This window comes from Camelus bactrianus, chromosome 8, assembly GCF_048773025.1.
Source record: "Camelus bactrianus isolate YW-2024 breed Bactrian camel chromosome 8, ASM4877302v1, whole genome shotgun sequence".
Classification (NCBI taxonomy): Eukaryota; Metazoa; Chordata; class Mammalia; order Artiodactyla; family Camelidae; genus Camelus; species Camelus bactrianus.
Window position 1 is genome coordinate 61,331,588 of NC_133546.1, and position 27,170 is coordinate 61,358,757.

The 27,170-nt window shown below is 36.5% G+C and overlaps 1 protein-coding gene across 5 annotated transcripts in view; it reads right to left on the bottom strand.

The window, feature by feature from the left end:
• Nucleotides 1–377: 377 nt before the first annotated feature.
• The window catches only part of ZNF292 (zinc finger protein 292), an 89,529-nt gene continuing 62,736 nt past the window's right edge, over nucleotides 378–27,170 (bottom strand). For 3 of the 5 annotated variants that reach the window (XM_074368655.1, XM_074368656.1, XM_074368657.1), the window contains 3 exons: nucleotides 23,281–23,417; nucleotides 20,946–21,087; nucleotides 378–9,918 (listed from right to left, as the gene is read on the bottom strand). In XM_074368655.1, the coding sequence (XP_074224756.1) occupies nucleotides 2,764–9,918; nucleotides 20,946–21,087; nucleotides 23,281–23,417 (7,434 nt within the window). In that variant the 3' untranslated portion in view covers nucleotides 378–2,763. Of the gene's footprint in view, nucleotides 9,919–20,945; nucleotides 21,088–23,280; nucleotides 23,418–23,876; nucleotides 23,938–27,170 lie in introns of all 5 variants that reach the window. The other 2 variants (XM_045512162.2, XM_074368658.1) reach the window with 2 other exon arrangements.

The window sequence follows — 27,170 nt, forward strand, 5'->3', positions numbered from 1 at the left end:
TTTTCCCTGAAAAATAAAGCATTCCCCCCTTGATGTCTCTAGCTGTAATATCTACATACTTTTATCTTAACAGCTACAGCAACTGTGTGAGCTTACCTGATGATCAAAATTTGCTTTGTTAAAACTCTACCTCTGGGAGGTTAAAATAATAATTTAATTATGCTGAATTTCTGAAAATTTCCCAAACTTGCATTTCACTTAACACAATAATGTATTTTGAATAACATGTTCTGATCTGTAAGACTCAAATTCTTTGGGTTTAGAAGAAGGGGGAAAAAATCCATTTCTTAAAGATGAAACCTTAGGCAAATTTATGCTGTAGGAAGAAAATATCCAAAAGACAACAGACTGAGGAAAAGTATACCATGAAAAAAATATACTTTTTGATCCTTTTTTTTTAATACTTCGGCATTACATTCCGTATCAAATGTTACCAACATGCTGTTCTATAAATTCATTATTTATTTTATACCATAATTTGATTTCTGTTCCATGCAAAAAAGCCCACTATTCCGTAATTACTTTTGGCATACAGTAATTGGAATATAAAAAATTTAAATCAATGTTGGCAAAGCTTTTCCCCTGACATGCAGGGGAACAACTGCAGAAATGTCTAGTGGTCAATAAAGCTAATGAGAAAAAAAAAGCCCCAATACACTACAATGGCATTTTCACTTAACAGGTCCATCACTACGTTTATCAGAAATAAACCTACTTGCTACTGCACTATATAGGGCAGTTTGCCAGATGCCTATCTTTAAGAGCTAGGTCAACTTCTAAGAAAACTGTACGAAAACATTGTCATTAACAAAAATTTAATATTAAAATGACTCAGAGTTATTATTAATTTAGGAAAAGAACCATGTATTCATCACCCATAAGAACTTTTATTTTAATAAATAACAGTGGGCTTACCAAAGGGTAGGGATTTTAATGTGTCAAGTTTTATGCATATTGGTAATAAACCTTAAGGAGGTGAAACCAACTATTCAATATAACCCATTTGGCCCTAAAAATAAAACTATAATACTTTAATAATAAAACTTAAAAAAATATTTTCCAAAAGAAAATAATTCACTCCTTGACCATGCTTATTTATTCAGAGTACCAGCAATTTCAGTTACTGTTAAGTGCTTCATTTTTCCTGCAAGTCTGATGTTGTACAGGGCATATACACATTTTCATATCACAATATCATCAATGTATCAAGCTAATAATATTGTGAACGCAACTGGTTTATAACAAACACAAAGTCAAAAATCAATGCTACTATTTATGGCAAACAGAAACAAAAGTAAATCTAAAGAATGTTTTCTTTTGTTTCCAGTACTGATTTTAGTTGGACTTCAAACCAAACGAAGGTCATAAATGCTCCTGAAATAACTTCTATCTCTGGCCATAAATCCACAGTATAAATATGGTGAATAAAGCTAAACTATAAGAGCTAACTATATACTGAATAACCAAAATAATTATAACAACTAATACTGCTCTGGAAGACCAATCTAATGAAAAAAGTATCATTAGATATGGCAGGAAAATACAGACAAATCTGTACAATCTAACATCTATAAACAGTAAAATCAAAACATCCAACTTCCTTATAGAAAGTGTTTCATCTATGTAATTATAAATGTTTAAGGACTCTTGCATTTTATAAACACAAGATGGGCTCACTTTGATGATACCAATTTTAAGATTTATAAAAATGTTTAAAAAAATCTTTCCACAAAAGTTTATACAGTTTAAAGCTATACACCAATCTATAAATCTCAGAAAATGAAAAAAAAAAAACCTTTATAAGATCACATGTATAAAACAAGAAATGAAATGTGATTTTATTTAAGGCAATACTGGGCTACTTCACAAATCACCACCTCAAATATTTACACTGCTCCACACTACTAGTTTCTATCACATTCACAAAGGATTTTTTTTTAATACCAAATGTTTAAAATCTTTGATGTAGTAAATTCTTTATTCACATTTCCATTATATTTCATGGAATCATAGTAACTATATCCAATTAGAAGCATTGAGAAAAAACTGTAGCTATAGGAAACTGCTAAAGAATCTGCTTTAATTTCACGAGTACCACCCAAAAATCCTGGAGGGTAAATTTACAAAGCAGAGCAGAGTGTTGATATAATGTGCCTACTTTGTGAAAATTAATTTTTTTTGAGATCATCTTGTAAATAAATGTCTTATGTAAAAAAAACAATGAACTATGGCAGAGTTTCTAGTTTTAGTTCAAAAAATTCTTAATTTAAATCAATAAAAGAAGTTTTAAAAACTTGATCACTTAGTTAAAAATTAAAATTCGAAATATAAATGTGTCATTTAATAGTTTAGACTTACACACCGCTGGTGGCAGCAAATGATTTACAATAATAAATATATACAAAAAAGGTATCTACAAAGAGTAGTACTGTTATACATGAGCAGTGACCTGGTGAGACATGTCAATCACACAGATAGTTCAGCCTAGTTCATGGAAAGGGCAACTGGTTGATAGAAATTTGAGGTTTAGCTCAGCTATTTACAGTACTAAAGTATTGATTCTGTTCCTCAAGTCCCATAGGGATGAAAAAAAAAAGTTTTACATGACAAATGTCATGTTTTTTTTTTTTCCTTTTCTTTTTTTGGCCAGGTTAATTCATGTCAGCAACAACAAAAAATGAAAGAGTTTCACAATTCTAGCATGCTTGATGGCTTCCTATTTAAAATAAAACTATAATTAATGTATTTATAGTACATTAGTCATCAGTACTGCCCTCTCCCCGTGGCTTTACCCATACTGATTTCTTTCAGAACAGACACATCTGGGTCATTTGAATGTACTTCAAGTTTTTTCAGACTGACGGTAGGTTTCATTTCCTGAAGTTGCTTTAAGACAAGCTCAGTGCAATCTTTTAGAGTCTTGTCTAAAACAATTTTTACATTATCACTGCACTGAAGCTGTGATGGATTGGCAAACTGTACAAAGGTTTCACTTTCTTTACAAGAACATATGTGATTTCCACCAGTCACAGCAGTCTTGTCAATATTTTTTCTTGAATTTGAATGGGACCCTTTTTTATTCCCACTATTTGGATGGTCTTTGTCACTATTTTTCTTCTGCTTCACTGCAGACTCCTCAAGAAACTTCAGAAACGATACTTCGAATCCCATTGGTTTAAATGAGCTCCAGTCAAAAGATGCAGGATGATCCTCAGTGGTTTGAATTGCAACCGCAGTTTCTTCCTCTTTATGCACACTACTTAGCTCAACTGCCGATGCTGGTTCAACTTTTTCAACTTTCCTTTTTTTATTTTGGGAGGTATTTTTTTCTTTATTAACTCTCTTCAAATTACCTGCTTTTTGTTTTTCTGACGGGCAGGGGTTACTTTCCTGGAAATCATTACTTACATTTGAAGAGGTCTGAGCTTGGGTCTCCACACTTGTGTTGTCTTCATTTATTAATTTGGTAATAAATAATTCTGTTAGCTCATCCATTTCATCTTTTTCATTTTTTTCAATTTCCTTCTGAGGAACTGTAGTTGTCCTTGAGTTATCATTGCTCTCTGATAAACCCGTGTCAGAATCTTTCACATCACTCTTTTCAACTTCTTGCTCAGAGGTTTCCTTTAGTTGTGAGTTGCAACACCGTTTGAAGACAATGAGAAGATTGCGGTGTTGTGATGTAAATGCCTTAGATAATTTATGGCATTTATAATGTCTAATTATATTGCTTTCACTTGTAACAACTGATGTACACCCCTTTATCATACAAGGATACTGGGTTACAAACCTGCTTGTACACTCAGATAAGGCATCGTTCCGAGCCTTTATAGAGTATACGTGCTTTCCCCGTTTCAGAGAATAAGGCTTATTTTCTTCAATCTGTACAATCTTTGCAGTCTTGTTTTCCAAATTATTTTTCTTCTTTCGTTTAGTCTTAGGCATTTTGATCCCTTCCTTTCCAGATCTGTATTTTGTCCCCCGATGTTTAGACTTCGTCTTTTCTTGGTTTGCCTTGCTTGATATATTTTCCTGACCAGGCGTTAATCTTCTTGGCCGAATCAAATGAGCTTTATGTTTGTCATTATGCTTATTAAAAATGTGTCGGAGGAGATTAGACCGAGTCGCATATACTCGGTCACAGCCTTCACAGTCACACTTGTATATGCCATCTTCTTCAGTTTTATTTCCCTTCACCCCAATTCCATGGTCTGCCTCAAGATGGACAACATAATTCAAATACGTGGTAAACGAAGATTTACACTCTGACTGATCACATGGAAATTTCCCAACATCCACAGAAGCGGTCATACTTTCAATTTCCTCAGGAGACATTTCATGAAGTTTCATGTAGTGCTGTATGAGGCCAGTAATTGCTTGGAAAATTCGAGAACAGTCACTCACCTGACATCGAAATTCCTTCACAGTTGGCTTAGTTTCAATTTCTTCACTTTCTTTACCAGCTTCGCTTTCCTCTTCAACCTCTGCAGAAAACGCAGGCAGATCTGACTTGTGCACGGCCTGGTAATGCAGAATTAAGTTTTGCTGTATGGTAAAGGCGGCAAAGCAACCCTGGTGGACACATCGATACGGTCTGTAGGGGCTGTATCTTGTTGGAAACTCGGGACACTGAGAAACTGGCTTCTTGCGTTTTTTCTCCTCCTTTTCTTTTTTATGTCTCCTAACTTTCCGTCCTTTGGTTTGAATGTTTATGAGAGAATTTGTATTACACTGTTCTGAAGTAACTGCAACCAGCTGTGAAGAGCCTTCTGTTTTCTCAGGACTTTTTTTTTCTGTAAGTTGTTTTTCTGGGATCACTGCTGTATTACTGAGGGCGTTTTCCTTCATCACTCCCAATTCTAAAGCAGGCTGGAATTCCCTTTTATTTTCCTCTGTGACAGTTAGCTGTCTTTTTACTTGAGGAATTCGTGAGGCTGACGAATTTTCAGTCTGAGATTTTCTTCCATAAGGCCTTTTTATTTTTAGTTTTACCATTTCTTCTGTTGTAAAATGGTGTACCAACTGACAGTGTGCCCGCAGATTAGAATTTCTTGTAAATGTTTTTGTACATGTAGGTACCACACATTTAAACGGAGCAAATTTCAACTGAGTCTTCTTAATTTCAAGAATCATCTCTGGAGTGTACTGATGAATCTTACCATAGTGCTTGAATAGTGCATCCTTTGTCATAGCACTGTAATTACAGCCTTGGTTTTGACACACAAAGGGTTTATTAACTCTGTCACTAAACTGAATGTTGCTTATCATTTCAGAAACTGGCTGAACAACTGTGACATTTGGAACCGATTTAACAGGAGTGGGAGTCAGGGTCACTGACGGGTTTATCAGTACACACTGGGATATTGGAGTGGATAGGTCATTTTCTAATTTCAGTTTCTGTAAGCCTTCTAAAATCTCCTGTATTTGATCTTCCTTATGTAGTACTTGAGACTGAGGAATGTTACTTTTTGTCGGCATGACACCTATGAAAGAGGAAAACTGAGAAGCATCAGGTAATTTGTTATTTTGAACAGTGTTTAGTGAAGGAAGCTGAATGTTATAATTTATCTGAGCATTCTGCGATGTTTCACCAACACCCTGAGATCCACTTTTTACCTCAAGTATTTGAGAATTCATAGCACTTTTAATAATTTCAAGAGTTTTTTCAAAGTTTTGTATAACATTGTCTTCAGAAATCTGTAAATCAGAATTTATTGAAGTTGTGCATGAATTCAAAGCCATCATTTGGGAATCACCATTTTCAGTTTTTAATGGTAAGGGAGCTAACACTGTATGGGACTCAAGATTGGTCTTAAAGTTTCCTTTCACATCAGTCATAAACAACTGATTGTCAACATTATTTAATTTCTGTGTTAGATTTTCCACCAAACCCTGAGGTTCACAATTGGGAATTACATTTGAATGAAGGTTAGTAGTTGGTATCTCAATACTCTTTGCTATAAGTCCCATTGTCGATAAGTCACTTGTGACCAAGTTTTGGGAAGCATTAGGTGCAATTAGTGGAGGAGCAACTTTCTTTCTTCTCTTAGAAGCACTGTTTCCCTTTTTATTTAAATGAGTAGACCGTGTGTTCTGAGGACCACTTATAACTGAAACACGTGAGCTGTTACCGGTAAAATTTTGTGATGGCCCACTAGAATTAGGGAACGAACCAGAGCACAAACCATTTTCAACAGTCTTCAGTAGTAAGTCATTTGTTGGAAAAACAGGCAAACTGCTGCATTCTTCAATGGAGGGGGCTTTGGGGTCTGGGGTCCTATTCTGGTCTGTCAGCAGGGGTGCTGGGTGGCACACGGTCTGTAGCAGGGCTGGCACAGGTGGACTTGGCATCACTGTTGCAGTCACTTGTGCTGCATCTGAGACACAACCTGCTGGGAGAGAGAGCATTTCGGCACCCTCAAACGTACTGGGAATGCCAGCAGTTTCCAAAGCCTGCTTAATAATTTCACTTCCTTCCTGACTAACACTTGTACTAAAGTTAGTCACACCAGTCCGAGGAAATGTATTTGGTAAAAATGTTGCTGAGCGACTTTCAGCAGCAAGAAGTTGCAGGAATGATGGATCTTTGAAGCATGCCTCTGGACTGAAGGTAGCAGGCTGCTGCGGCTGCTGCAGGTTTACTGCATTTGTGGAGAGAATCATGCTAGCAAGGAGAGAAGGCTGTCCATTATTCTGCAGAAGTTCTTGAGCAATTTCTGCTCCATCCAGTGGTTTACAGTAAGATCGCTTAGACAAGTGTCCGCCCAGAGATCTGGGATTGGTAAAAGCCCTGTAACACCTGCTACAGATAAATTTCCCATCTCTGATAATTGCTGGCCACTTAGCCCTTTTGTTGTGCTTGGGTTTTCTTTCCTTCCCATTTGGGCCTCGCCCACGGTCTTTTTTAACTTTTTCTGGTGCAGACTGTTGGGCACTAGTGCTACTGAAGTCATTTGCAACACTGACTTGTGAGGGAAAAACTGCATTTTCACCATTACCTCCCTTTAGAAAGGAGGAATTAGTGTTTCCTTCAATCTGTGAGGAAAAATGATTTGTACTATTTTCCAGTTGGGAAAAAGCAGAATTAGTCCCACTATCTGCTGGTGAAGGGAAGAGAGACATTGAGCTACTTTCTGCAGGTAAAGGAAGGAAAGGATCTGAGCCGCTGTCAATATTCAAAGGCAAAACTGTTTTGGTGAGATCTTCCATTTGTGCTGGCAAGGCAGTATTAGACAGATTTTCCATCTGGGGACATAACATACCACCACTTTGCTCATTCTTATCCTGAGTAGGTATATTTGGACTTATGACACTTTCCACAGAGGGCAATAGTGGAGCTGACACACTTGTTAAATGAGCTGGAAAAATGGAAGGTGAGACATGCTGCAACTGGTTAGAACACGTAGGAGTCCCATTGGCTTTGGTCTGTGGTGTGAAAAATGCATTATTAGAGTTGCTCATCTGTGATGGCAAAAAATAAACAAACTTTCCATTATTTGGTGTATTTAAGTTGTTAGATTTCTGCCCCTTTTTGCTTTTGCGCTGCATTTTAAATGCCGCATACTGGTCGGGGTGTGCAGTCTTCATGTGTTTCCCAATGCTCTGTGAAGAATTATAGGTTCGAGTACATCCCTCAACCTGGCAGCTGAATTTCTGAACTGGCGCTTTTGGAGGCACTGATGGAGTTCCTAAAGAATTACTTAGGTTGGGCTGTGGTGGAATAAATGTGATACTTTCTAATGTCTTCAGAGGTAAATTATACAGATTGGGTGATGGTTTAACACTAGCTCCACAGTCAAACTTGGAAGTTGGTAAACTGTTTTGAAATCCTGCCTGGTTTTGCACAGAAAAGGTCATCAGGTTGTTCACTTGTCTTTCCAAGTTTTGTGGAGTAAGGTCATCTATTTTGAGGGTTTCTGAATCTACCAAAGGATTCTGAGTAATCTGGGCTTCGTTAAAACAATCCTGTTCTTTTCCTTCTTGGAAACCTGTATGACACAAATCATTACACGTATCTCCAACTGGTGTATGTAAGTTTGTGACCAGTGAGTCACCAGTGCCTTCCACAGCTGAGTTTTCTTGCTTTCCAAAGTTACCCTCAATCCCCTGATTGAGGGACACCTTGATGGACACGGCTACTTCGCTGGCCTGAAGCAGAGAAGTAGCAGCAGGGTTTTCCAAACCATTTGGCAACAGTCCGTCAGCCTGCCTGAGCTCCGAGGCAGAAGTCTGTTCTTGTTTGGTCACAGGAGACTCTGCCTTGCTTTTATCCCAAGCATCACTTCTATCTTCTGGTAAAGTGTTGTCAACATTATTTCCTGAAGGAAGCATAGATCTTTCTTTCTCAGTGTTCCCTTCAATGCTCTGACTCACTCTGGGAGGCTGAATAGGATCTCCAGATGAATTAAGTTGGTCTTCAGGAGGCAGCACTTTTTCGGGAATACTGTGGTCATCCAGATGCTTTTCAAGCTCACTCTGAGAACGATAAACCTTACCACAACCTGTGATCTTACAAGTATAGGTATTATAATGCTGTGCTTCATGATCATACAGTAAATAAGCTTCTGAAAAAATTCTGCCACATTTAGGAAACATGCACCTTGCTCTAAAGACTTGATGTTCCTTTCGGTGGGTTAAGAGCTCCGCATAACTATTAAAACCGGCCTTACATTTCATTTGTATACAGATATATGGCTTACTGCCACAGTGCATTTGTAAGTGATCATTGAGATGAGTAACACTTACAAAATGCCGTCTACAGTACTGGCAGATAACTTTCTTGCTTTGCATTTCAAGAAAGCGCTTGGCATCTTCATTATCCTTATGTCCTTTTACATGAGCAATTAAATTTTTAAAGTACTTAAAGCCCTTTTTACAAAAAGTTACAGGGCAATTGAATTCATTAACAGGTACTGGTTTCTGGACTGGGATCACCTCTGGCTCATAAGATTTATCTTTGTCCTCATTTTCATCATCTGAACCATCATTGTCATTAAACACTATGAAGTCTGTTGAATAGAGACTATTCTTTTTGATAGGCCGCTGCTCCTGCTTGGCCACAGCATTAGTCTTCTGATTCTCGATGGTAGTTGTGATCTTAGGAGGCCTTCCCAACCTTCTTAATGGCTTCATAGCTGCTAGTCTCTCTTTACTAGATTGTTTAACGTGCAATGTGACATGAGGGACAAAAGTTTCTTTAGAACTGAAGTTCTTTGCACAAATGGGGCAACTGTAAACCCCATCTTTGTAATGTTTTTGAGCATGCCGAACTATTCGATGACCAAGGAATTCTTTGTCACATAGCACACAATACTGCATGTAGGCTTGCCAGTTTCGAAACCTGGCAGATATAAATCCCCTCTCTCTTAATTGTTTTATCTCTCTCTTCTTCTGCTTTTCATCACAAATGTCCCTAAGAAGGCCAGAATTAGTACCAATTCCACCAGAAAGGCCATTCACAGAAGTTTCTTTACTCTCTTCCTGGTAGTCTGCTACTTTCTCATAAACTTCGCTGTCATTTAGTTCATCTATTGAAGACACAATGGATGCTTCTTCCCCCATCAGTGCAAGACACTGTCGTTTTAAGGTTTTCCAATCCCAGAATTCTGGATCAAAGGGCCACTGAGTTTTCAATACAAGTAAGAGCTCACAGCGTAGAGAATTTGGTATCGGAAGATTCTCTTCATCATATTTCTGGTCTGGCTGGTTATACAACATTTCCACAGCGTAATATGCATCTACTGTAGGCTCAATAAGAAATTCACTCAGTTGACAAGCACGTTTAACTTCCAGATCTTCAGGCAACAAGCACGAAATGGTCTTGCAAATAGATATTTTCACTTCAGTATTTTCTGTAGATTCCAGGCGGAGTGCTTTTACGCACAGTTCTATACAAGTGGCAAGTCCAGCCCCTTCAGTCTGTGAAAAAGCAAGTAAGAAATGTTAATTTATACTAATCAATACAGTTTACAGAATACTTGTGAATTACTAATTTTAAAACTGAGGTTTGTTTTTCTCAAATTTTGCAATAGCCAGTGTATGAAGATACCCCTTCTAAAGCACTGCAGCTCAGCCTGGGTGGGTGTGTGTGAAATGAACTGCACAGAATAGCAGAAAAAGCCTCAGCACTGGGAGCTAAGATAAGTATAAAATGATCTAATAGCTAGGCCAACTTGGAAGTTAAATTTAACTTCTCAGACCTTTCATATCCCATTACAGAGATCAAAACAACACCTAAACTTCATAAAACTACTGTGAGCATTAATGGGTATTATGTACCTAAAGTAGGTGGTATAGTTTAATATCATGTCTGGCATATAGTAAGTGATCAATAAATGTCATTAACTTTATCACAAATTTCATTTCCTAAGTTTGTATTTGTAATCCTTCTGAAACAAAACTCTCTTAGCCTAATTACAAAACAGATTTGTTTCCATCTTTCCTAAGTAATAACGAAAGGAGATTTTCACTTTTAAGAGAATAAAGTTATTTGATCCTTGATACTAGGGATTCTAGTTCTGTTATAAAACCGAATGCCGAATCACCTACCTCACGGCTGGACCATCTTAAGAATTAGGAGTGGCAGTAGACACAATAGGCTTTTTTCCTTCTGAATTAGCATCTTGAAGTAATATTATAAGATAGCAGTAGTAAAGGTAAGCGTCATTTGAAAGATACATGTAATGAAGAGATAACAATGGGTTTTAAAAGGCTAAAAGGGAACAAATATATGAGAAATAAGCCAGCCACAAGATGTGGCCACATTCATGAGAATGGAATCTGTGTGATGTAAGATTGAAAGGCAAGAAAGAAAAGAAGTCTAAAAAAGCCGATAGGCTCTGTATTTTTACAGGTTAAGAAGGAAATTAAATACTTTACTGAAAAGGAAGTTTACATTTGTGGGTCAAAAGGAGACTGAAGTAAGGAGATTGAGATACTGAACTGGTCTTGATTTTAGGAAAAGCAAGGGCACGAAGACCAATAAGCAAACAGACAAGAATAATTGATATGAGACCCACTGAAAAGTGACAGAGAAGAAAAGACAACTTGGAAAGAGTTCACATAAACTTGCACAGTTACTTTATACTATTTTGAGATAGACGTGAGCCACAAAGATTTTACAGTAAAATATCTGAGTGTCTGTTATATGCCTCAGGGTTTACTAATAATAGTGGACAAATAGGCCACTCCTCTGTTACAATTTGTAAGAAAAAGATGAGTGAACAGTGAGTGAAGTTGTGTATTAGAGAGAAGAGTGTTTGAAGAAGGAAGTCTTAGAGGAATTAAAGGCCAAGTCAACTGTAAAGATGATTGAAAGTAACAACGAAGGCCCATGTCAGAAGGACTGGTGAGTATGTAGAGGGCAAGAACTCTGAAAAAGTCTGTAATTATTTAGAAAATTTAGGAAATGCTGGAGAAAGAAATGACCAAGAAAAGACTCGGGAAACAAAGGATTTGTGGATGAAGGATACCTGCCATGAGGAAGGTACTGTAACTATTTTCTGTCTTATGAATGTTGAGCCCTTTCTCCAGAAATGACAAAAGCTGATTCAAAAATTCTACTTACTGCTTAAAAAATGCAACTAAAATTATTTGAGAGGAACTCAACCGACATTTCTAATACAGCCTGCTACTGGATTCAAGGGTTCATTTCAACTCATTAAAGACAAACAGCTTTGAATATATTTGTTTGAGAACATCTTAATGTTGTAAATAAATTTGTAATCTTAACAAATAAGGCCAACAAAACAAATTGTATCAAAATTTTTATTCTTCTGAGTTTTCAATCCTTCTGTGTGTGTGTGTGATTGAAAATTAAGTTGCAGGTAATACTCAAGTCATGAACTGGTTATATAACAAGTGTGTTCTAGAGTTGAGTTTGAATTCACAATGTCCCATAAATACAACGTGATTAAACAAGTAATTAACCCATAAAAATCTACTTAATAACATCAGTTAATAAAAATACTGGTAGCACCAGCCTGAATTTATGAGTCACAGGAAAGAAACTGAAGTGATGTCAATTCAGAGGAGGAAAAGACTCATCCCCTTTCTGACACTGGCACCCACCTTTTCTGTTCCTTTTCCCTGGCTGCCTAGTATCCTTGGTCCAAAGCTACCCAAGGCTTAAATGCTGATGTTAGTTCCCCATAAACATCCCATTCAGCCCTTCCCTATCCACCCATAGCATCCTGGCTCACCCTGCTTTAAAATTCTTAAACAGTCAGATTTCCCATTAGGATGGCAGAGTGACGGGACCATGAGCTTGCCTTTCCTCGCGATTACAATGAAACCACAACTGACTGCTCAACAGCCATCAAAAAGACTGGAACCTAGCAAAAAAAAAAAAAAAAAATCTCCTTCAACTGGAAACATAAAGAGGGAACCACAGCTAGACAGTAGGAAGGATGTGCTCTCAATATAATTGGGCCCCGTATCCCCAGGGTGGGCAGCCCACAAGCCAAGGAATAACTGGGTCGTAGAGGCCCTCCCACAGAAGCGAGAGTTCTGGGCCCCACGTCGGGTTCCCCAGCCCAGGGTTTCAGCACTGGGAGGAGGAGGAGACTCCAGGACATTAGAAGACCAGAAGTGCTTGGCTCCAGGAGTCCCACAGGATTGGGGAAAGAGAGACTTCATTCTCTTGGGAACATACACAGAATCTCACATGCGCCAAGTCCAAGGGCAGAGGCAGTGATTTCATAGGAACCTGGGCAAGGACTGCCTGCTGGTTTTGGAAGGTCTCCTGGGAAAGTGAGGGGCTGCTGCAGCTCACCCAGGGGACATAAAAGATGGTGGCAGACATTCCGGGAGTGTTCATCAACATGAGCTTTCCTGGAGGCTGACATCTTGATTTGACCTTTAGCACCAAAACCTAGCCCCACCCAAAAGCAGACTTCCTAAGCCACAAAGGCCTCTAGACACAGCTCTACCCACCAGAGGTCCAGGACCCAGCTCCAGCCAGCAGTGGGCAGGCACTGGCTCCTACTTCCAGGAAACCTGCATAAGCCTCTGGCCCAGCCTCATCCACCAGGGGCAGATACCAGAAATAAAACAAAAATCCCAAAGCCTGTGGAAGGATTCCATACAGTCCACACTCTACACTGGAACCAGCTGGACCCTAGCCCTTGGGTGACAAGAGAGGAGTGTGCTGCTGGGATGCACAGGATGTCTCCCACAGAGGACCACCTCACCAAGGTCAAGAAACAAAACTAACCTACCTAAAAATACAAATAGAAAGATAGACAATATGAAGCAGCAGAGGAGTATCTCCCAGGCAAAGGCACAAGATAAATTCCCAGAAGAAGAAATAAGTGATGAGGAGATGGGCAATTTATCTGAGGAAGAGTTTAAAATAATGATGGTGAAGATGTTCAGAGAACTCAAGAGGAGTATAGATGCACAGAGTGAAGTTTTTAGCAAAAAGTTGGAAAATACAAAGAATACCCAAACCGTTCACAGAACTAGAACAAATCATAATAAAATTTGTATGCAACCACAAAAGACCTAGAATTGCCAAAGCATTACTGAAGAAAAAGAAAGAGGCTGGAGGAATAACTCTCCCAGACTTCAGACAATACTACAGAGCTACAGTCATCAAGACAGCATGGTATTGGTACAAAAACAGACATATAGACCAATGGAACAGAATAGAGAGCCCAGAAATGAACCCACAAACTTTTGGTTAACTAATCTTTAACAAAGGAGGCAAGAATATACAATGGAATAAAGACAGTCTCTTCAGCAAGTGGTGTTGGGAAAACTGGACAGCAGCACGTAAATCAATGAAGCTAGAACACTCCCTTACACCATACACAAAAATACACTCAAAATGGATCAAAGACTTCAACATAAGACAAGATACAATAAACCTCCTAGAAGAAAACATAGGCAAAACATTATCTGACATACATCTCAAAAATGTTCTCCTAGGGCAGCCTACCCAAGCAATAGAAACAAAAGCAAGAATAAACAAATGGGACCTAATGAAACTTACAAGCTTCTGCACAGCAAAGGAAACCATAAGTAAAACAAAACGACAACCTATGGAATGGGAAAAATTTTTGCAAATGAAACCGACACAGGCTTAATCTCCAGAATACATAAGCAGCTTATATGGTTTAATAAGAAAAAAACAAACAGCCCAATCAAAAAATGGGCAGAAGACCTAAACAAGCAATTCTCCAAGGAAGAAATACAAATGATCAATAGGCACATGAAAAAATGCTCAATACACTAATTATCAGAGAAATGCAAATCAAAACTACAATGAGGTATCATCTCACACCAGTCAGAATGGCCATCATTCAAAAGTCCACAAATGACAAATGCTGGAGAGGCTGTGGAGAAAAGAGAACCCTCCTACACTGCTAGTGGGAATGCAGTTTGGTACAGCCACTGTGGAAAACAGTGTGGAGATTCCTCAAAAGACTAGGAATAGACTTACCATATGACCCAGGAATCCCGCTCCTGGGCATATATCCAGAATGAACCCTACTTCAAAATGACACCTGCACCTCAATGTTCATAGCAGCACTATTTACAAAAGCCAAGACATGGAAACAGCCGTAATGTCCATCAACAGATGACTGGATAAAGAAGATATGGTATATTTATACAACAGAATACTATTCAGCCATAAAAACGACAATGTAACACCATTTGCAGCAACATGGATGTTCCTGGAGAATGTCATTCTAAGTGAAGCCAGGAAGAGAAAGAAAAATACCATATGAGATCGCTTATAGGAGGAATCTGAAAAAAAACAAACCCCAAAACAAAACATAAATACAAAACAGAAACAGACTCATAGACACAGAATACAAACTTGTGGTTGCCAAGAGGGCAGGGGGTAGGAAGGGACAGACTGGGATTTTAAAATGCAGAACAGATGGATGGGATTGTACTGTGTAGCACAGGGAAGCGTATACAGGATCTTGTGGTGGCTCACACCGAAGGAGAATGTGACAATGAATATATATATGTTCATGTATAACTGAAAAATTGTGCTCTACACTGGAATTTGACAGAACATTGTAAAACGACTGTTATTCAATAAAAAAATGTTAAAAAAAAAAAAAAGAACACTCTATCCAGCAAGGTTCTCGTTTGGATTTGATGGAGAAATCAAAAACTTCACAGATAAACAAAAGCTGAAAGAATTCAGCACCAGTAAACCAGTTTTACAACAAATGTTAAAGGAACTTCTCTAGTCATCAAATCGTAAGAAAAGAGAACAAAAGAAGAAAGAGAAAAGAAAAAAAAAGGACATACAAAAGATTGGCACTTCGGGGCCTTTTATGGTTCTATATAAATTTCAGAATTGTTTGTTCTAGTTCTGTAAAGAATGTCATGAGTACTTTGACAGGGCTTGCATTGGATCTGTAGATTGCTTTGGGTAGTATGGCCATTTTTGATAACACTGATTCTTCCAATCCAAGAGCACAAGACATCTTTCCATTTCTTTGTATCATCTTCAATTTCCTTCAACAATGTTTTATAGTTTTCAGAGTATAGGTAATCTCTTTGGTTAAGTTTATTTCCAGGTATTTTGTTGTTTTTGATGCAAGGGAAATGTTTATGCCAGTTACAAAATTCTGGTTTCTGAAGTGGAAAAAAAAAGTGAATGAAGGGCCACAAATGGCAAAATACCCTTCTTTCTTATGGGTGACTTGTATTCCGTTACATATATATGCTGCATCTTCTTCATCCATCCACCTATTGATGTGCACTTAGGATGCTTCCATATCTTGGCCATTATAAATACTGCTGCTATTAATAACAGGGTATTGCTATTAATAGCGGGGTGTATGTATCTTTTTAAATTAATTCTTATTTTGTGGTTGCCTTTATTCCTTCGATAACTATTAAAAAGCTAAAGCTCTAAACTTCTTAGAAACAATTAACAGTACATATAAGTAAATTTAAAAATATGTGCAGTATATTGTGTATATGTATCTACATGCAATATATTGTATATGTGCAGTCAAATTGTAACAATTCTACCCAATAAAACTGAAAAAAAAATCTTAAGTTGTTATCTGTGTCTTTCAGAATTAAACTTCTTAGTGTGGAATACAAAAGGGTGCTCACAATCTGACCTGTGCCTCACCTGGTCTAGCTTCATCTTCTACCTTCTCGACACCCAACAGCCTATATTCCAGGCAACCTGGCTAACTGTACTTCCCTTAAGTATGCCCTTCTCTCATTCATCTTGGTACCACTTGTGACACTGTAATACACGGATAAAAAATACGTATTTTGCTCTTTACCCACAGTTACCAGCATAGCTCCTACAACCTTTGTAATTTCCTTAAGTGCTAACAGTTATAAGGGCATGATTTGTTTCCAGCTTCTGAAATAGCTCCGGCCTCAAAAGTGAAATGAGTGGGGTTTCTGTTTTGTTTCGGTTTGGCTTTTTTTCTGGTTATTCACAGGAAGGGCCTTTTCAATCACACTGGAATTTGTTAATGGGAGGATTTTTGTAAAACTCCTAGATAACCACAAGATGGGGGCTGGCTGCCAGTGGAACCAACCTGTGATCAGAGGGGGTTGCAACTTTCAGTCCCACAGCCCTACTTCCAAGGATGGGAGAGACGGTGGAGGCTAAATCTACCACCAATGGCCAATGAAGCCTCCATAAAAACCTAGGAACTGGGTTCAGGGAACTCCCAGGTTTGTGAACAAGCAGCAATTGGGAAGGGCAGCTCACCCCTTCCCCCATACCTCGCCCTATGCATCTCTTCCATCCGGCTCTTCCTGAGTTGTATTCTCCTATAATAAACAGTAATCTAGTAGATAAACTATTTTCTGGAGTTCTGTGAGCCACTCTAGTAAACTAACTGAATCTGGGGAGAAAGTCATGGAAACCTCTGATTTAGAGCCAGTTAGTCAGAAGCACCAGTGACAATCTGGACTTGAGGTTGGTAGCTGAAGTTGGGGGAGAATGACAGTCTTGCAGGACTGAGCCCTTAACCTATGGAATCTGTGCTCTCTCCAGGTAAACAGTGTCAGGACTGAATTAAACTGAGGACACCCAGCTGGTATCTGGAGAATCAGAGGATTGCTTGGTGTGGAAAAAAATCCCCCACAGATTTGGTGACCAGAAGTATTCAGTAAGTAGGGAATAGAGAACACAGTTTTTTCTTTACACCACTTTTCATGCTTTTTCTGTTACTAGGAACACTCTCTCGTTCCTGGTTTGTTTGGCCATCACTATTTTAGAGTCAAAACAGACAAATGGGTTAGACGGCCCACTTCTTTTATTCATTCAGTATCTACTTTATATCAACACTGTATTAAGCAATGTGTCCTCACAGGAGTCTTGATGTTCCACTATAACAGAAAGACCCATATTACACTGCAGCTGTTAGTGTGTCTCCATTGACAGATTATGAAATCCTTAAAGGCAGGGCTATTTTCTTCTCCTCTTTAACGTCAGAAGTCTAGCAAGAAGCATGAATAAAAAGATGAATCAAGCTATCTGTTTCATTTCCTTTACAGATCTCAATTAGAGTTTAAGGAGGAAACAACTATTTTAAGTTAATATGTGAGTAGCTGGGCAATAATTTTCAACAACAACTGGAGTTTTGGGGAACCAAGAGGAGGCGCACCAGTTAATCCAAATCATTAACCTTGAGGCTAAATTTCATCATGTAAAAATGAGGAGACACACCAAAACACAGCCACGACAACATAACCTAAAGGTTTCATTCAGTCCTAAAACAATAATAATCTATCATTCCAGTTTTAAGATAAAATCTGTTTGATCAGATTTCAGAAAGTAAAAAACAAAGGGAAAAATCTTATTCAATGGGAAACAAGATTTTGGGGGCAGAGCAATTCCATGTTGCACATTATCTTTGTCAGTAAGTCTACTCCCCTGGCCAAACTTCCTCAAGCTATTCATGCTTTATGTGCTTTCTCATATGCTTTACTTTTGAACCCAAAGTCTCTCCAGAAAAGCACTACTCGAGCAGAACTGTCTGTGATGATGAAAATGCCCTTTATCTGGGTTGTACAAACTGGCAGTCATTTGTCACATAGGAGCACCTAAAATGTGGCTACTGTACTTGAAGAAGAAGGTTCTATATTCTACTTCAATAGCCACAAGAGGCTAATCGCTACCATAATGAACAGTGTACCACTTGTCCAAGATTCTCCCCCCTCTCCAACAAGGTCTCCTTGTGAGTGGGGTGTAAGGCTGAGGGAAGAGAATCATTTTTACCTAACCTCCTCAATTCATCTGATTAAGAAATGAAATCCAAAGTGGTTAAGGTTACCAGGTGGTCAACAGCAAGCCAAGATTTACATTCAGTTCGTCTGACTTCTAGTTCCAAGCTCCATCTATTTTGCCATGCTGCTTTCTTTAAGTTAGGTATCAACTAGTGGCACAACCTATAAAATACTATGTATTTTAAAATACATAGTAATTTCCTAAGAAATTTACTGTTCAGTTTATTTTTTAACCGCAGTACTACAACACATAAAATCAAAGAACAGGATGAGTTAACATGGTTGACAGAGAAAAACTGGAAAGCAGAAGGATTCATTCCTGTTCTTTATTCCTGAAAAATGAAGAGAAATTACTTCAGGAGGAAAAAATAAAGATACATGTAAGATTTGCTGATCAACCACAGATCTTAAAGGATACTTTTAAAAAAGGATAAGAGTATCTTTTAGCCCCTCCTTTCAAAAAGAAATGATAAATTAGTTTAAAAATACTTCTTATCATGCTACATTCAGGTTTCCAAGGATTCCTAAAAAGTATGTGGCATCCCATTCTATGCAATGGTAGCACCTTTGGAAAGTGTCTTCTTTGCAATTTAAAGTGAAAACCAAGTGCATTCTTACAAGGGTTACTACAAAAAAATAATTTGATAAAACTCGGATTCTAATTTTGTTAGTAAATAAGGGAACACATACCCAATCTCTGTTCATCACTTCCCTTTCCAGTTGTGTCTTGTCTACTGTTTAACCCATCTATCAACTGTTTTCATTTCAAAGACTATGTTTTTGTATTCCTAAAAGTTCTTCTGACTCTTTTTAAAATCGGCTTCATCATGTTGTAGGACTTTCCTTTCTCATACTTTAACACTCCATGTCTTTAAATATATGTATTTTACAGATTTATCCATAATTGTATTAAAAGTATTAGGCAAACAATTCTTTCTGTCTACTGAAATTCATTCACATCAGATTTTTTTCACATGTCTAATAAATCTTGATGGCTAATTTATTTATGTCTTTAAATATACGTAATTTAGAGTTTTTAATGCTTGCATGTTTAATCCTATTGTTATTTCTCTCTGCTAAAATTCCCTCATGGCAGACTGTTCCATGATTTTTAAACTGATTTGATGGTGAACTCTACTTAAGCAGGAATTATCTGAGAATCCTGTATTGAGTGTCTGTCTCTTCTAAGCAGTTCTGTATTTACTCCTGCCAGGCATCCCAGGTATTACCAGTCCAGGACTCCATCCTTACCCTCTTAAATATGACTTACCTCCATAATGGAGTAAAATTTGCTACCCCAAAATGTGTCTCTTTGGCATGAGGGTTATTTTATTATTTTAGGCTGATTATTTTAAAGAAACAGAAGACTAAGGAAATTTACCTTGTTACATCCAGCCCCTCCTTAACTGCCTAAAAGGATTTAGTTAAAGGGCCTGTTCCTGGAAAAGAGTTATTACCAGAGTTCTCTGCAAAGAATATGGGGGGTGGGAGGCAGGCGGAACGCCACAGGGCTTGGAGATCAGTCAACTGTGCCCCATTGTCTCTGTATTGCCCAATAAACATTTGCTTTCCCATCTCCATGTGAACTGCCTTCCCCTTCTTAGAAGTCCCAAAGCACTACCCCCAAATTTAAGGCGAGGGTTTGGTCATCTTGGCAAGTTACTCAGTTTCCCTAGGTCTCACCCATGTATACATGTTATCAAACTTTTGCTTAATTTTCTCCTGTTAATCTGTTCCATGTCAATTTAATTCTTAGACCAGCCAGGAGACCTAAGGAAAGGGAGAGGAAAATTTCTTCCTTCCTGACACTTAGCATGGGAATTCCTGGATATATAGATAGGGTAAATGTGGACCGCCAAATCTGTGTGAGGACAGACCGATGGTTACAATTTCCTAGGGAAAACATTTTCCTCCTCTGACCCACAGTCCAGTCTGACTTGCACATGGTTTCCTATCATCCATCTGTGCTACAGAGTAACATTTTTCTAGTCTACTTTTCAGTGAAATTATAGTACCTCACACACTGGTGGGGAGAAAGGGTGTGGGGGGACACAGAGCTTAGTTCTAACTCCCCAATTTGTGAGGGCCTAAGATTTTATCTCCTACCCCCTGTGTGGATATTAAAACTTAAACCCCCAAGTCACTGCAAGTAGTAACATACCCTAATCCCCACCAGGTTAGGAGAGCCCCAGCATCAGCTCAAGATTTCTGCTCCAGCTTTTAGGTTCCTCTTCATTCTGAGCCTAGGGATTTCCCCAATATTCTTGCAATCTCAGCTGCTACACATTAAAAAAAAAAAAAGTTTGTTTCATTTTATCAAGTATTTCTGGGTGTTTTGCAGAAGGAGTTTTCGATAATGTAATCCTGCCAGGACTGCTAGCAAAGGAAACCATCTCTATATTCCTCTTTACACTTTCTAAATTTCTAGAGCCAAATTATCAAAACAGTGTAACATCTAAGAGTAAAACTTGTGGAATGCTTAAATAGAAAAATGATGTATATTACTTTTCTTCGGGCTAAGAGCAAGCCCCAGGCTCTCATTTGTACCTGTAAGTTTCTCCGTACCAAGTGTCTCAAAGGACTAATAAGAAAATGTTCAAAGCACTAAATGAATAAACAAAACTCACTGGAAGAGGTGGCAAAATAATAAAGTTAAAGATTTTTATTAGAGATAATTTATATATTTGAAACTAAGATACCTTGATCTTTCTTACCTCTGAGTTAATAACTTTAATCAAGAAGAAAATGTGATACACTGTCTTGGTTAACAAAGAAAGTTGACGACATCTTTCTAGGTACACTTGTATAGATGGTTCTACTCTTTGCTGTAATTTACTCCAAAAAAGAGTGAGTTCCCTAAAAAAAAAAAAAAAAAAAAAAAAAAAAGCAAAAAATAAGTTGGAGACGTAATGGAAAATCATGAACTATGTCAGTCTTCACTATATTTGAAATTAAAACTGGTTTTAGACTTTAATTGTATACGTGGAATTAGGCTCAAAAGAAAAAACCCTCAATTTTCTAGACACTTACTAAATAAAATCAGGATATAATTTATCGTTTTATTGATTATGAGTTTTCAGTCTTAGATGGAGAAGCCCTCGCTATCTTTCACGAGGAAAGCACCTGACATTTAAACAAGTTACACAAATGGAAACTTCTGTTATCTTCTAACTTAAATTTAAAATTGACCAATTTAACTGGCCAATTACATTTAAAATTTATTATTATTAAGAATCAATGATGACACAGAACCCAGAAGTAACTAGTATGTGCCACAGCAGTGAAACAAAAGAAATTTCAAAAAAGATATTGAAATTTATTTCAAATGCAATTATGCTGTATTTTCTATAGAAAATAATCCTACTAAAGCGATTAATTTTCCTCCCTTTGACTTATCATCCTTTTTTCTCTTCTTTCCTCCATAGTTCACTTTCACAAAAATCTTCTTCCCTGCTCCAACCTCTCCCCCAAGTATTCTCCTTAGTTTCCACTCCTAGAAAAGCTGCCCTTTCCACCATCTACTTGCATAATCTGCTCATTTACTGAATTTTAACCTACATATTAAGGACCTCAAAATCTGTCTCTCCAGTCTTGACCACTTTCACCTCTCTAGTTCTTTATAAGACTTCCTCACTTTGATCTTTTTTGAGACCTGAAACTTAATATATGAAAAAGATGATTAACATCCCTTCTAGTCCACCATCTTTCTAATTTAATGTATCATTATCACTAAACCTGTCTATCAGCCTCTGTTTTTGATCAAGACTATTATCGTCAACAATCCCCCACCCCATCCGACATCCACAGGAAGCCTTCATAACTTCCCAGCTGGACTATTTACTAGCTTTCTAGCTGATCTTCCTGTCTCAACTCAACTTCTGCCCTGTCCCTTCTTGCCCCCAACTGGCCCTCAGTGTGCAGGCATGCATTCTCAACTGCTTGTCTTGAACAGTATTTCTTAAGCATAAACTTGTATTTTGCTCCTTCTACTAAGGGCTTAAAATACAATGCATTTGTTTTTCATATGAAATCCAGACTTTTATGTCTTTTTTAAACCCATATAACACATTAATATCTTTGTAATCACTGATACTTATTATATAGAAAATCTACTTGCCCTCAATAAATGTTATTTATTCTCCCTTCAGAATCTACCTGCCTTTTATATCTATCAATTCTTTCTGTATTGCATGTACAACTTTTCCTTCATAACAAAGCTCAGTTGTTCAAAAAACTTTTGTAACTATGAACTTTACTCTTTTTGATTATACAATCATTTACTTAGTTCTATATTCCTTTGTAAGCCATGTGTCGCTTGGCATATATTCTTAAACGTCAGAATGTTGTAAACTAAATTTTCTTTTGTTTTTCCATAATAACAACTAAAGACTAATAATGCTGTTGACTAACCAGATGAATTGTTAGTTTTAGCTAACACTAATTTAAGACAGCTGATCTTAAGTTTTTTTGAGTTAACTAAAGTCAGTATCTCTGTTATTATTCTCCCAAAGGATTATAACAGGTCTGCCCACTAGGAAATGTACCATATAAAGAAAAGTATATTAAAGAAGTTAGTGAAGTAGAATGATATCTCATACATAGATGGTAAGTAAACTTTATTTCTATACATAAATAACTAGCATCTAGTTATACAGTAAAAAGTACGCAATATGCAGGGGAAAAATACACACATTAAATCACAGGTTGCTTAAATATCTGAAAAAAAATGTTTATTGAAGCATTAGAAAAAAATAAGCCTTTCATCTTCCAACAATAAAAATTTCCTGATCATTATTGATCATTACTGGTATACCTAGGAGTTGTGTGGTCTTTAATATAAAAAGTTTTTAAAGTTATAATATGAACTACTTGATAACCAGTTTGCAGAGTATGTAATATCTGAAAATAAGTTCTTTGTCTTGATAAGACTACAAAGATTTTTTTTAAATGTTCTGAAAGCTATCTGAATTCTCACAACCTATCTTGTAATCTTATCTAATAAACATTTCTTATTTTGTAATCTAATTTTACAAAAGAAAATCAACTCACCAAGCACAGTACATATCTCCTTGTTGAAGCTGACGTGATAAAAATGCAGTACATAAAACAAGAGCACTTTTCTCATCACCCTCAGATTCTAAGTTACAGATCATTTCTAGGGCATCTTTGCAATCAACTTCTGAAATCTAGAGAAAGGGTATAGAAATATGCCATAAAATGGTTGTATATTAGACTATACAGTAATATACTTTAAATTTTTTATTAGACATTTACAGGTCAATTTCATCAGTAAATCTGATTAACTCATACACTATGAATTCATAATTTGTCATTACTGGGCTACAGTTTAAAGAAATTATCTTTCTTCAAATCAGAGAACTATTTTCAAGACCTTTACAAGTACTCGTTTATATGTAAATAACTAATACTAATTATAAGCAAGTTTTACTCATTAAATCAGTTACTGAGAAAGAAAAGCTGCAGTACTTGTATTTTTCCCCTTTATGTTTATTAAAAAGCATCAGAATCAGCAAAAAGATATAGAAAGGTCTACTGGAAATAGACTAATACTGTCTATTCATCTGAGGGAAAAAGGTATAATATAAAATATTTTATGTAGTTATAACACTTATAATGAAGCTCACCTCAGTTTTCTATAAATCTCCATTATTTTTCTTTTCATATAAATTCATTCCATCTCAAAGCCTGTCAACAGTCATGCATGCATAAGTATAACCTAGATGAAGGCAACTTGCTTTACTTAATTATGCACTTATATCTATTGCTAATTTTTAAAAAAATTAAAATTTACTATCTCATTACAATGATTTACTACATAAAACAATTTACCTATAATCTCTACAAGCATTTGCTATATGACAAGGATGTGACAAACAGCATGCAATCACAGATCACTGATGTTCTACAGAATCAGAAAGATTAATTCCAACATGGTAATGACAAAAGGCAAAAAGAACTGAAGACCAATACAGACCATCGGCACTCATGTACCACAGAGGTAACTATGCCCCTCCTTATTGATCTTCTATGTCTCCTCATTAATTTTTGAGTATAGGAAAACTGTGTGTGTGTGTGTGTGTGTGTGTGTGTGTGTGTGTGTAAAATGTAGTATCTTTATGATTAAACAAATGTCTAAATGGGGATACAGGTAATCCTGAAGTTGATCTTTTGTATTGAGGATAAAGACTGCATGCAGATAGATTCAGAGGTTCCATTTTATACATTAAATTGAGCTAGAAAACACCAAGACACACACACACACACAAAAAACCCAATTCTGAGTCTATGTGTTTAACAATGGTTTCTTAAAAGGAAGTATGAAGTTAGTGGCAGAATAAAAGACTGAAACCTTAGTCTAGCACAATGCTCTCTCCATTACTTCTCTGCCTGCCTCTTTTTTTTTTTTTACAAATCTTTAAGTGATCCCATGTAAACAAAACCAAAAAAAGGTTGAAAAATACATATTTATACAATTAATATTTTCAAGTATGTGCAATAAGTTAAATGCATTTCAGATGTTATAAATATAATTACCATTTAACCCTTTTTTTTTACTAGGTAGATTTATGCCTAACATTTTATACATAAGGAATGTGGGGTTCAAAGAAATTATGTAATTCACCCAAGTTATGAAAGTTATGTGGTAGGACCACAAATCAAATGATATCTGATGGACATCAAAGTCCTACATACTCTTTCCATTTAATCCCATTATTTTTTACTAAAAGTTATGTTAACTTTTAACAATTATCCTGCCACACCCATGCAGACAAATGTTAGGAAATAAACCTGAGTTTTGTTTTGTTTACTTTTCCTTAAGATGTTAATAATAACAATAATAGCAGCTACTATTCATTTATTTGTGCCAGATTCTTCAGAAATAGCATTGCTAATCAGCACAATAGCTTGCCTGGTAAATACTACTACTTCTTCTTAGAGATGAGGCTCAGAGAGGTTATTTACTCAAAGTTTACATGCTTAACTAGCAGAATCAAGATTTCAACCCAGGTCCAGCTTCAAAGTCTAGGCTCTTTCCAGAATTTTACATGCACAAGCATACTGAGGCTCTTCATTGCTAAATATTGGTTTTTATACTTTCAGGTTTAACAAAAATTCCTGTATCTTGAAAGTCTGATTTATTTTGAATGAAGTAAATTTTTTTATTCTTCTAAAACCTAAGCCATTCTTCCTGCTGAATGCTCAAATGATGCAAAATGTATACATTATATATAAGGAAAGAAATTTATTTTCTCAATGATATTACCTACATTAGCTTATACTTAAAAATTAAAAATATGTATTTGTATGTATGTAAGATAGCCTCTATATATTTATTCATACTTATATACACAAGATACCAACTGAAATGTTATATTCAATATGGAAAACCTTACTTTTTATAGGTATGACTACCTACAATTTTTACTGTGCACTTGACAGCTTTCATTTCCCTGATTTGCCACTAGATGGCCCACTCGAAAAAAATAAGACGAGAAAGTGAAACAATATTTAAACTGATGAATGGCTGAACCAAAATTATTAAAGTGAAATACAGGTTAAATATAGCTATCAATGAACAAGAATTATTTTAATAATCCAAGGCAGATAAAGTAGGGATTAGATTACCAATATCATTACCTATACAGGGACAATTTATTTATACATTACCGGTATCTATTCTGTATTGCTTTGAAAAACGAGCAAAATTTTCAGTATCAGAAAATTTAGAAATGAATAAAACATTTAAAGCCATTTAGGACAATCTGTTTGTTACAGATATACTATGCTAAATCCTTTTGTAAAGCAGAAAAATCATTTCAAAAATGTGACATGATTTTTGTTTTAATATGGATCTTTATGCCAGGTGTTCAAAAAAAATATAGAACACTTCATATGTTTCACATACATTTACCCAGTATACTTTTTAAATGTATTGCTGTAATCACATTTCAGGAATAGTCTTTTGCTTATCAAAATAAAATTGCTTCCCATCTAGAAAAGAACTGAAATGGTAAACCTGTTGCACTAAAATACTTAGTATTTTCCAACTCTCAGGGCAGCAAAAATCTCAGCTAGCATTAAAAGAGAAATAATATTTAGTGTTAGAAAAAAACTTCATATACTGTTTAGGGGAGTATAAACTGGCATCATTTTTTTTTTTTTTTGGATGGTAGTATGGCCCTATTAATTTAAAATGTGTAAATTCTTTGACCCAGCAATTCCACTTCTAGAAATTTACTCTACTAATATTCCCAACAAATGTATGTACAAGGCAACAAACTGTCCCCCAGTTTGGTTTAAGATATTACAAATCTATACTATGGAATTATGCAGCCATGAGAAAGAATGAGGTTGATCTATACAAAATATGGAAAGATGTCCATACTAAGGAGGGAAAAGGACTAGCAGCCACAATGTGTATGTATGTTTTGTGTGTGTGTGCATAAAATATCAGAAACAGCAGCAAATTTCACACTTAACAGTTACCTGGGGAGCATTAAATGGGGAAATTATGGTTAGAGAGAGACACGATAGAAGATCTTACTTTTTTAACTGCTATGAGTATTTTAATGACAAAATCAATAGAAAAACTAAAGATATATACATAAACATATATATATGTATATACATAAAAACATTGCTAACATTGTTTTTATACCTATACCAAGAATCCAGCCCAAAGTCCATTCCTTCCAGAGAAGCCAGATTAAACACTCATCTCTCTCAGCCCCACTCCTCTGCCACCTACCAGGGCTAGCTGCTACTTCTATCACATTGAAAGCGTCCCGGGAAAGTCTTACCTACTGGCTCACTTGGATAAGGATTTCCTCAAAAGGACCATAGATCCAGGCCATGGTTGACTCTTTCCAATATCTATTCCCACCTACTCTAAGGAATGTGTAAAAACCTCAAATGCT